This window comes from Lonchura striata, chromosome 9, assembly GCF_046129695.1.
Source record: "Lonchura striata isolate bLonStr1 chromosome 9, bLonStr1.mat, whole genome shotgun sequence".
Classification (NCBI taxonomy): Eukaryota; Metazoa; Chordata; class Aves; order Passeriformes; family Estrildidae; genus Lonchura; species Lonchura striata.
In genome coordinates this window covers 23,074,406-23,086,895 of record NC_134611.1, presented here as the reverse complement: position 1 = coordinate 23,086,895, position 12,490 = coordinate 23,074,406, and the positions used below count along the sequence as shown (strand labels likewise).

Here is a 12,490-nt window from a genome sequence, read left to right as displayed (position 1 = left end):
AGCATTAGCACATTTCTTACTCTCAGATATTCTTTTTCTTCTTTTAGACATTTCTGCTTAGCAGAAACTCAGTATTTGTGTGAGCATCTACTCCAATCTACTACCTGAGAAAAAAGAACAACTTACAGTACTAGAAGGAATCACTGCAAATGACTTCTTGGAAGTGTGTCAAGCTTTTCTCTCATCAACATTCAGCACCAGTGCCAGAGCAAGCAGAAGAAAAAAGAAAGCAAACAAAATATAACAAGCAGAAAACAGAGAGAAGGAATAATGCTATTTCTCAGTTTAAAGGAGAAAGTCAGGGCTCAAAACCTTGTTTATTAAAGTCTCATTGCAGTGACCTGCATTTGCACAGGACAAACAAAAAGTAATTTTCATTCATTTTGTATTATTCTGTACCTGTGGAGGAAGTTAAGGGATACATTTCCAGAACGAATGGAGCCAAAGATGTGCATGTAAGTATCTCAGTCTTTAACAGATACAGGTTTTCCCCTGTTCACCTTGTAAAATACTCCAGCAGAAAAAGGCAATGAATACAACACACAGCTGCCATTGATATTATACATTATTAATTCAGCAAAATTCACTTCCTCATTGGAGTCTGTTTATTGCTAAAATATGCAAATATCATGTTTATTACAGGTACCTCCACTCCTATGACCTGTTGCTAAGATCTAATTGGCATCATTACCACAACTCTGCCTGTCTAGTAAGGGAGTAACAATATAACATCTTTGACAAGTAGTTTATGATCAGGGTAAATTTACAAATGCAGTGTTAGTTAAGCTTTAATTTTAGTTTTCTAAATTCTTGTATATATTTCCAACATTTTCTCCAAAAAATATTCCATCAAACAGACCAAACCAAAGGCAGTATTCAGAATTTTAAACAGTTGAAAGGCCTACAAAGTAAGTTTTAGAAAGGATCCCCATTCCTTGAGAAAAAGAAAACAGATCACAGAAGAAACGAGGCATCTTTGTCACCCTGTTGCCAATATATTATTGTAAAGTTTATGAATCCTTGTTTTGTAGGTTTTGGATTATTTTAGCAAAATATAAAAACCTGATATAGTTTTTCCTTAAGTCATTTAACAATAAAAAATACCTTTGCAAAACATTTGCAACAAGAAAAAGTTCTGTGTTCCTAATAGTACAAATGTGAACTTCCTAGAGAACAAACAGAATAAGAAACCTGCAAATGTGTAAATAAAGGCAGAATTTGGTTTCTGTGACCCATCTGTACTACACAAATTTCTTTCAGAATTCATTCCTCTTTGCAAATACTCCCATGGAAAGCACAACAAATGAGCTATATGCAAAGATTCATACCAAGATATTCAACACCAAGTCTTTCACATGACTCCAGGCAGGCCTTTTTTGTGTTTTCATAGCCATAATCACTGTGCCACAGTTTGGTGGTTATCCAGAGGTCCTCTCGCTTCACACCACTCTCTCTGATGGCCCTTTGGAGGAGGGATTCACAGCCATATCTCTTTGCTGTGTCAATATGACGAATGCCACATTTCTGCAGGGCATGGACCACCGCGCCATGAGAATAGCCACCATGGTGGGAAGTACCTAAACACACAAAAGCAGAAGTGAATTGTCAGCAGTGAATTATGAGGGGCATATTTTATCATTGTTTTCAATTTTTCCTTTTTTTTAATATATATATTGTCACATAACCTTCTTATTTAGTTTTCATTTCCTCATAGTAAAGAAATGGGAACTGACTGATCTTTAGGCTTGGAAAATACATCAAGTAGGAGAAGTTGGTGCTGATCAAAAGCAACTCCATCAAAATCAAATGTCAACAACATTTAACTGTAAAGAAGTGAGTCAAGGAGCTAGGCTAAATATCAAAGAGAAAATATTTTTCAATTTTTATGGAAAATTAGTATATGTCTCTTAATTTACATGCAGAAACATAACACTTACAGATTAAAATATTTTTAAAAACCAAAAAACCTGAAAAACTTTCAAAACCATTTACTTCACAAAAAGCATATCCTGAAACCTTTACTCTGTTGAACTCCTGGTAGCTTGAAATCATTATTGCATTGTACAATCCCAGGCTGGGCCACAGTGCAGGTGCCAGTCACATAATATCACATTCAGCAGTAACCAAAACAATGGAATCCTACAAAAGAGTTACAGAATGGACATGCAGGGAGTTTCAGTAACAAAATCCTGTTACTGTCCTTGTGTGGGGATTCACTGGATCTGTATTTTGCATGTCAAGGGTACGGAAGGAGGAGGAGACTCAGCAGGAAAAGCAACCACCAGGAGGACTTCAGATAAAGAACTGGTTGAGAGCAAGGAGGATGATGTTTCTACTTACCCTTTCCTGTTAGTTGCTTTTCCTGCCATGAGCCCCTCACCCATTCACCCTCACTCCACACACTTCCCACAAACAGTATTTTCTACAGTTTGTTGGAGGAAATGCTCAGTCAGTTCCCAAAGTCACCTCCTTCCAAGCTGTGATTAGTACTTAAAGCCCTGTAAACAACAGGCAGCACGAAACGGCTCCGTCACCGACTTGAGACACAGCCCTGCACGGTCCTGAACAGCAACAGGGCTTCAGCCACTGCTAAATCTAAACAAATTAATAAAGAACTCCAGTTAAAGAATTATTTAAAGTGAAATTTGTACCTGCTCTTACCCTTCTCTTTCCAACCCAAATGCTACCTGCACATTGTGGAAGTAGCCTTGCAAATGGCCACCCAGGCTGGCAGGAAGAGGCCACCACTGAAAGCACCACTGGTGCTCCTCCGCAGAGCCCCCGACCCCAGCAGGGCAGCAACGCCCAGAGGAGGCTGCAGGACATTCTCACATGCTTTTAACTACCAGCATCAGTGAGAAGAACTTGGAAAAGTCTGACTTGCAAGGAAGGTGAACCAGGTTTTCCTAAATGCTTATCCTTTTTGCTTTCCTGATCTTAGAAGGAAAGCCAGCGAGTCTTGCTCAACGCTCAAAGTCATTTAAACTAAGATATAATATGGTCTGATCTCCCACTCATACAAATCAGGATGATGACATCCTGCTACACACAAAAGAACAATTTCCACTTTACATTTGAGACCAACAAAATGTGGAATCAAGAACAAAACTCTTGACTTATCGTCATGGATTTTGAAGTGATGAAACTATAATACTACATTCCTACAATTTTGACATGCATTCATAAGTAATTTACTTTCCAAACATAAACAAAGATTCGATGGTCTAGAAGACAAAACTTTAAATATTTTTTTTGCCATAGCCACTAATTATGATTACTAATTGGCTTAATTTCTGACCTAACTATAAATAAATGTCTCTACAACTTGTTTTACATCAAAGTAACTTCAGCTAAGTCAATCTGATTTTCAAAATAGCTATTTCAAAATCCTTATGTTTAAGAATTTTAGATGACTGCAATGCTACTACTACATTACACTTATAAGAATATATATGAAATTGTACATTATTGAAATGCTAAAGGAATTTTATTACAGAATTATATAACTAGCACAGAAAAATTACTATACTTATTCACAACAAACCTTTCACTTTTAATATGCTGGTACTGGTGCAAAATAAATGAGGTTGTAACTATTGTGTCTGTTTCTGGCTGAATGGACATTTCTAAGCACAGAATGAATGGAGTTCATTTAGAGGTCTTGCAAATGGACTCAGACTCTTTTCATGCATAATGGATTTCAGTAAGAACATTTAGGACAAACAACTTTTTTTTTTCTTTTTTTTTTATTTAACCCTTTAAGTTAAAGGGAGAGAGTGGTTAAGAAAGAAAAATCAGAATAATTTTGGTATTGTTCCCCATTCCGTGGTGGCATGCACACTTGTTACACAAGAAAAAAGACAGCAAGATCAATCTGGAGGAAATTATCTCAGTTTCTATGCCTAAAAATGAACTACAACAGTCCTGGTGCACTACACAGTAATCAAAAAGAAATCGACAATTACTTAATATTACCACTTTGCAAGCCAACTTAATCATGAACAATAGGTTGATAAGTTAATTATGCTACTAATATAACATTTCCAGACTTCAGAAACCACAGTTTTCTTGTGTTTATACATCTGATTAAAGAAGTTACAAGTCATAGATGCAGATGGATAACAAAAGTGAAAGGACTGAACTTTCTAGTTCTTTTTCCATTAGGAATTTAAACAATGCTATTTGAACACAGTAACATTCTCACATGTTTGGCATTCCCCTTTGCTCACAGAGATGTAATTCACGCTGTACATATATATTTAAAAACAGAATCCAATCATGCATTTAAAACTAGTATGAATCTGCACCCTTTCCATCACATTCCAGTTTCTAAAAATATTTAATACATTTTTCCCTAGAATTTGCTGATAAGAAAAAGGAACTCATTTCGAGAAACTATGTTAAATATCAGTAAGTTTGGAAAAGCTTCCTATTTTTTAGCTAATATTTTAACTTCTTTCCTAGGGAAATAGCACTGTTACCCTACTGACTGAACTAAGCCAAATTTGACAGATTACAAGACATGCAAGCCAATTACATTTCTATGGATTTTGTGAAAAATTGGTGGTGGTAAGGGACAAGGATACTGCAGTGAAAATATGGATAGGTCAAAGGACACAGATCCATGGAAAGTAGGCTTAACTGGTTACATTGTTATTTTTTCACAGTTACTCATCGCTTTCTCGGTAGAACACTGCCATCAAAACTGGAATGAGAACACGCTCTGACAACCCATAAAATGATACAAAGATTATTAGAAAAGCAGACTCCTGCTCACAATGCAGTTGTTACAGGGGAAAAAGCCCCAACATGCCATCCCATTCAGCAACACCACCCCCAACCCCTCCAAACCAGAAAATTAGCAACACCTCCACTCCTCTCCCCACCAAATATGTAAAACAAGTAAGAAACCACCCGCTATCCCTGCTTCCAGATTTATGCACAATCTCAGCTCTCAGCCTCATTAAACTTTCTGTTCCCCCTCACAAAGCTGTAGAACTACAGAGAGAAATCCAAAGCACCAACTGTTTTTCAAAACAGAAGCCGGATCTGCTTTCTCTCCCTGCTTTCTCCCTCCCTTTGTGGCAAAGTGTCATGTTCTTTATGAAATGTGAAACGATTATTCATTTGAATATATGAAAATGACCAGTGAGATTAATTACTTTGGCTACTTGAATTCAGTGGAATACCATTAGAAAAGTTCCTGCTGAAACCCCAACCAGAATATTTAGAGATCACATCAGAGACTAATGATCTACTGACATCAGTACTAAATTTAAAGAGTTGACAAAGAAAACATCTGTAAAGATACCATGCCTTGCTGATTTTTTAATCTCAAATTAATCACCTAAAAACTCTCTAAAGCTCAAATATTCTTTACTCAACTGTTAGACACTCATTGTGTCTATATGGTATTTTATACCATACCAGGCTTGAAATACCTGATTCTATTTGTTTTATTTCTACTATTTAATATTACATCAATATAACACATCTTATGACATATTGAATTTTTTGGTGTTCATATAGTTTTGATTTCCTAATTACCTTATGAGCAAATGAGATGATAAAACATGAAATGGCCATACATAATGAAAATGAACATATAACACATTTCAAAGTTAATTCTTAACGCATTCACAAAACCACATGCCTCTTCTGTGGAAAGGCTCAAGGACAGACAATCCTTACTTGCTGTCCTTGCTGTCTGTCTTATACCCTCCTTCTGATTTTGTATTCATATGATCCTCTGACAAGCTGACTCAGATTCTTAAATGGCCAAAAAAAGAGAGTAAGGTTTCAGAATTATTCATGAACCTGAATAATTCCTCAGAGAGGAAAACCCACTAAATTTCATGCAAGGAATGGAGCAAAACAAGTTCCCCCTTTAGCAGCAGCAGTTGAATAATTTGATTTAATAAATGCTTTTATTCAAATTTTAAAAAAATAAAATCACAGATGCATCCTAGCCAATCAACAAAAGATCAGAATGACCTTCTCCATGAACTTTTCTCCTGGAGCCCTTCTTTCTATTATATTCCCCAGCGCCATCTCTACAGCTGCTCTCAGACAAGCCAATAATGTCACACTAACTTTCTACTACCACAGCACTAGAACCCAACTAAATTTGCCATAGTAAATTATTTGGTATAGTTTTATCTTAACAGTGTCAGTTACTCAGAAAATCCTATGACAAAATATTCAAGGATCCTCTCTCTAGATCTCTAGAGTGTAGGGCTTCCCTCTGCAGCACGTGAAACCAAAGCAAACCTTGCCATGAAGTTACTGCACTCTACAATTTTCATGAGGCAACTAGAGACTATTTCAGCATAAGAGATCCAAATTTAATAACAATTACTTTTACAAAATAACTTGGATATTTTATTCAGAGTACAAGACTGGCACCCAATGTGTATATAAAATAGGGCAGCTACTCCTGAGGGAATGGAGCCTAAGGGGACAATGGGCTTCTGGAAAAACTGGTAGGACACCATCAACAATAACTGAAAAACACTGAGCAGACTCCCATTATAATCAATGGTTTATAATTGGTCAGAACAAATGCAGCACAAAGGTTTATCTAAAACTTAGTCATTTAAGGCAAGTTTCTCTTGCCTCTGTAAAAGTTATTTGGATTATGTACAGTTTATATTTTTTAGTATGTCAGTTTTACTTTGGTAATGCTTCTCTTTCTTATTCTTTTATTTGCTTGTTTGCCTGCTAAATATGATCCATTGCTTAATGGGAGACTGTTTTTCCCCTGTGCAACTCAGAACAGAATTCTGTAACAGTAACACGAACAAAAAAAAGTAAGCAAGCATGATTTTAAACTCTGCAGTTCTACTCAGGCAAGTCTACACAGGCAATAAGAAACAAAATGCAGGAATACAGCCTTGCCTCAAGGCAAGGGGTAGGAGAGAGCCATTACGTGTTTATTATGTATCCAGGGAAAGGGAAGCCAGAATTGCTGGTTTGCTCTCTTCCTGAGAGGAAGGAAGAAATGGCAAGGAGCCATTGTTGACAGAAGCACTCTATTCCCTCCATCCCAAAGAGGCTCTGACTGTAGAGGATATTCAGATCACCTACTGTAAAATGACCACACATTTCTGTTCACTGACCCACCATTTATCTCCTCAGAACCTTAGACAGAGAGTAGGTGCAAGAGTAACTTCTCAGAATGTCTCTCACGGCAGTCCCAGGAAGTCTGCAAGTGGCATCTGATATCAGTGGGACGCTATTGCTCTGATATGGCACCAATTCACTGATGGATTTCTGGCACCAGAATTAACTATCACCCCAAAAATGCAAATTTTTCTTTCAGCAGTAGTGAAGAGATTTCCTCTGGAAAAGTGCCAGCTATTTAAATTATTCATCTGTAGTATTCAAATATTTTAATCATGAACAGTCTATCAATAAAATCTGAAAAGAGACCTGTACATTTGGAAGGCAATTATGAATGTAATTCCTGTAGAAATTTCATAAGCAGAGCAGCAGCACACATTTATTTAAATGCCTTTACAGACAGACTGCCAAATTTTAAAGCCTTTCTTTCACTCCACACTTTCCCACCACCGTGAGAACTATTTCTCATTAACAACCAAATTGGTTTCAGATGCTCTGCTATAAGATGTTACCTTAGAAACCATTTGGTAAAAGACTGTGGCTTCCTTCCATAGAAATCTCAAGCAGTGAAAAGGCAGATTTTCTGGCATAAATCAAATCCAATTTCTAGGGTTCACTAAACCTTTTCTCCTCAGAGTAATGTTTTGTGACTGGATCTTAGCAGTTAATAGTGCACGAAGAATTGCTGGTGTGAACCAGTTTTAAATTATTTTTATTCTAGTCCCTTCTTAACTCAATTGAAACTATTTTCAAAACTTACCACACCTTGATAGAACCTTTAATTTCATAACTACGAGGATATTTATTATATGCAGCAAACAGACTGAACAGAAATATTATTTTCTTTCCTTTTTGAAACAGATAGAGACTATCTGATAAAGATGACATTAATTAATTAACACTAGACATTTGGAGAATACTTTACAAATGAGACAAACCCATGACAAATTTTTTCACCTCTATAAAACTTCCACAAAAACGAATGATCGAAAGAAAATAAAATACCCATATTCTGTACTTAATTAGAACATTATCAAAATAATTTCTGCTGTGAAAGGATGACTTAATAAATTATATAGATAATTTATGATTACACATAGCCAACATCCAATTAAGTAGAGGGACAGCATCCAATTAAGTAGAGGGACAGCAAATTTAAGATATGGAGTTGAACGTGAGACCAATAATTCAAAGCCACTTAAAATACTGTAAAGATAATATTATAGGAAAAATTATAAAGAGAACTGTGATTTGTAGTGACTCATAGCTTTACACAATGAAAATGTATGCACAGTAATTACCACTGTGACAATAATTACCATCCTAATTTGAGCTGATGGGTAATTTCTGACTTCATACCAGTGCTCTTTACTTGCAAAGTGCAATTGTGAATGATGACAGATCCTCCTCCTGCACTACCACATGACACTACGAGGGCTGAGACTCGCGTGTCCCACTGGTAACTGTTCATCAGCTCCAAGGACAGCAACAACCCAGCTCCCCGCAGTGCAAACTGAAATGAACAATAAACAACACTTCTGATTAAATGCTTCTTTTCCCCCATATCATCTTAAGAATTTAAAATGCATTTTCTAAAAGTTTCTGAGACAAATAATATCTCCTCTAGCCCCTCCTCTCACACTGCATATCCAGCCTTAGAAATTTATGCATTAGAATGCAAAGCACCTCCATTCAGGCACTAAGAATGACAGACCTTCAAGTTATGAAACTGCTGCAAAGCCACAGAAAGGGCTTTCCCCTTTTTCTCCCTACTTCCCTTTAACGAGGATTTTGTATCACTCCCTGTGCTGTACTTTGCATAAACATTAGAACTGAAGAGAGTTTGGGAATTAATACCTCCCTTCTCCTCATCTGGTGACAGAGGAACTGCTGCAATTCAGGTTACAGCAGCACCAGCCAATGCTGCAGAAACTATGCTAGCAAGCTCTGGCAAAGAAAAAAAGGTATGATGACTAAAATCTGTTGCATGAAGGTTGAAAGATAAAGCTTAGCTTTCTATTTCACCCCATCCCAAAGTTTGGTATATTCTTTTTTTACACTAAAGAAATATGCTGAAATACAAAAACCGATATCTACTGCAGCTTGCTTCTCTGTTAATTTCAAACTGCTTACAAAACATTTTTTCTTCTCTTCGGCAATTAGGCTTGTAACATTTCAAAGTCTTAATGGCAAAGAAAAGTTAAAAGCATTTAACACACATTAAGTGCCTCTGCTTACACTAGCAGAAGTTTTAATTATTAAACAGTGATTGATTTATTAAACAGTATTTTGATTATTATACAGTAAATTGAGTTATTACTTAAACTTAGGGAAGGCTATCTAAAATTCATCTGTATCACATCAGCAATACAGTGATTACCAAAAATAATCCAGTGTGAGAAAGGAAGATATTTTTCTACTATTAAATCACAGTTCATATGCCATAATATAAGGTAAAATCCCCAGCAAACATATAAAAAGCTGACCTCATAGATTTGTAGATATACAAGAGAGCAGAGACAAAGCACCAATTTCCCTCAGAAAAAAAAGGATATTTCTGTTTTGTGTACTCTGATGTAAACAAAAGTTGGCCCAGCATTTTGCCCCAGATGCATTTATTAGTACCCCTTAAAACAACATTGTATAGTATCCAGTCTTTTTTAAGGAGTAAAACAGCAGCAGGCTGGAAGGAGGTGAGGCTGGAAGAAAGCAAGGAAGGTAGGAGCTCACAGGGTCAGTCAGGCTGGGAGAGGACACTGCTCTGCTCCACTCTGTACCCAGCTGCCTGGGGTACAGCCCCAGGCCCTACAGAAGAGACCTTAAATATCTGGAGGCCCTCAAAGATCAAGTACAACTTCTCAAGGTCAGATCTACTGAAACAGTGGATGAATTGAGACAGAAAGATTTATAGAGGTGGCATTTTGTTCATCACAAGAGGCTATTAAGGCAACTTGGTAACCATGGGTGAGAAGCAGAGCCTCAAGAGAAAAAAAATGGTTGAGACATAAAAAAAAAAGGGAAGAAATAAACAGCCAATTCTTATTACAGGATAAGATTAATAGCAGGGAGTGCCATAGGTCTTGGTACCAGGACCACTGTTACATAAATTTCCTTAAGAACCAAAGCCATGAAGAAACAGGAGCCATGAATTTAAAAAAAAGCATTAACAGTAGAAAATGAAAACAAGTGAAGGCTTGACTCTACTGCCATTGAATTGAATGCACAGTCCAGCAGAACTGGGTCTTTTTTTGACCACAGCTATGTTTACGAATGAGAATAAGCAACTCTAGGATTAATTATTAAGAAATAGGTAACTAGATTACTAATACATTATGGAATGTTAAACTACTTCCATTCAGCATTAAGATTTAAATTTATGTAGCATTTTGATGAAAAAACAAACACGGTCTGATGCAAAGAAAGTGGAGCAATCTGATTCTGTGCTTTTTGCCAGGAGGTCTATTTGTTGTGAAAAGAACTGGGAACAATACAAGTCCTGAGTGGCTGCAATGCAAATGATGCAATGTCTTAAATGCAATCAGTAAAAATCAGACAAAACCTACTTTTACGATTTATTTACTTAGACAAGGGTAGAGCAGAGTATCAGGAACGTTATCTATGAAACACCCTGAAATGAGGACAGAGATATTTTAATTGTTTCCTTTGAGTCTGGGAGGATTGTGTGTGCATTACTTTCCTGCAGGATCTGGTCGTTTGACCAAAAACTGCTCAGAGCAGTACCTGACTGCTTTCCCAGCTACAGTACCTACAATAATGATGCTGGGCATTCTTGAATGACCTTATTTAAAGAACATTATTACTCCTGATAAAATACTCACTCTGTATGACCTCAGTAAGGCACAATGAGTATAAAGACTTAATTATTTTGTTTAGTAATTCTGTGTCCTGATGCCCCTTCCCAAACAAGTATGCAATTAATTTTATATAAAAAGATTTTATATATTTTTGGTATCACCAGCACATATTTTCAAGAAATCACTGGCTACTTGATCAAGCCACCAAAATTTAATTATCATCCCTAAAAAAAACCCCAAACAAAACAACAAACACAAATTAACAAAGAAAAACACACACACACACACACAAATCCCTGTTCTAATGGGAATATAACTACCATATAAAGGGAATGAAGAGAGTTTCAATAGAAAGCACCAAAACAATCCTGAAGAGATACCAACCATTCACACATGACCTTGACAAAAGTCTTAGTATTTCAGTTACAGGAAGAAAAGCCCCTGTGCTACTGAATTATAATCAAATGCTATAGAGAGTGGCATTTTCACTCCTCAGACTTAAAAAAAAGGAAGTGACAACTGTCTAAGTGAGAGCTTCCTACTTACAGAAGTAAGCATGAACAGTTCAAATTATGCATTTTTCTTCCAAAACCTGACAAGGATGATACTGTGTATGCCATTTTGACAAGTGATAATTTTTGGAGGACCCGGCTTTAGGTAAACACCAAATATTCTGTAGTTAAGAAACTGTAAGAATGTAATTTTCTACTATAGTACAAAGTCTCACCAACAGATTCTAAGACACATGTAGCTCCTATGGAAAATGTGGCTACATCTGTAACTTCTAAACAGTGTCAGGTTTTGTATCAGTTATTTGCCATGCAATTCTAAAACACTAATCTTAGCAGCAAGATAGTGCATGTATCCTTTTCCTAATGCAATCTACAGCCACTGTGAGGTAATGTACTCTCTGGGGCACAGATTTACCCTTGAGACAAGCATTAGGGCCAAAATGCCAATTCATTTTAGACTTAAGCCTACTCCAGTAGAAAGCAGCCTTTGTAATGAAAATGACCATAAACACGCCTGACCCTCTGCAGGTGAATAATGTTGGCTAACACAACAGATAGCATTAAACCATAGCAAACAGAAGGTTACTAGCAGTTTTCAGAATCAGACAATATACAAGGTGCAGATTATTTTTATCTCTTTATTAAAACTTTAGCCATGCAACATATTTCTAAAAAAAAGGTGAGCTGCCTTATAATAATTGCTTGGTTTCTCAGGCAAGTCAGCTTGTTTTCCATTGCTAGTAGACTGGTCTTCTTGCCAGATACAAGATACTAAGAATATGCATCTAAGTAGATACGAGATTTTGGATGTACACAATTTGGCATGTTATTCCAAGTAACCCTTCAGACTGAACACACATTTTGCATACTCCATGGCCTCCTCTGGTGTAAAAATTTGTCTTTCTCACTAGGGATTTTAATGGAAATGGATTCTTCTCACTAAGAACAGCTTATACAAGAGCACAAAGCCCCAGAAAGTGAATGGTAACCTAATGAAAGACTTAACCTCCTTCCTCACATCTTCCCTTTTGCATCAAACCT

At 36.6% G+C, this 12,490-nt stretch overlaps 1 protein-coding gene across 2 annotated transcripts in view; it reads right to left on the bottom strand.

The window, feature by feature from the left end:
* The window catches only part of LOC110477491 (putative oxidoreductase ZK1290.5), a 44,966-nt gene that overhangs the window by 30,468 nt on the left and 2,008 nt on the right, over window positions 1–12,490 (bottom strand). For both annotated transcript variants that reach the window (XM_021543287.3, XM_077785473.1), the window contains exon 2: window positions 1,329–1,577. In XM_021543287.3, coding sequence (XP_021398962.1) covers window positions 1,329–1,577 — 249 coding nt within the window. The remainder of the gene's footprint in view (window positions 1–1,328; window positions 1,578–12,490) is intronic.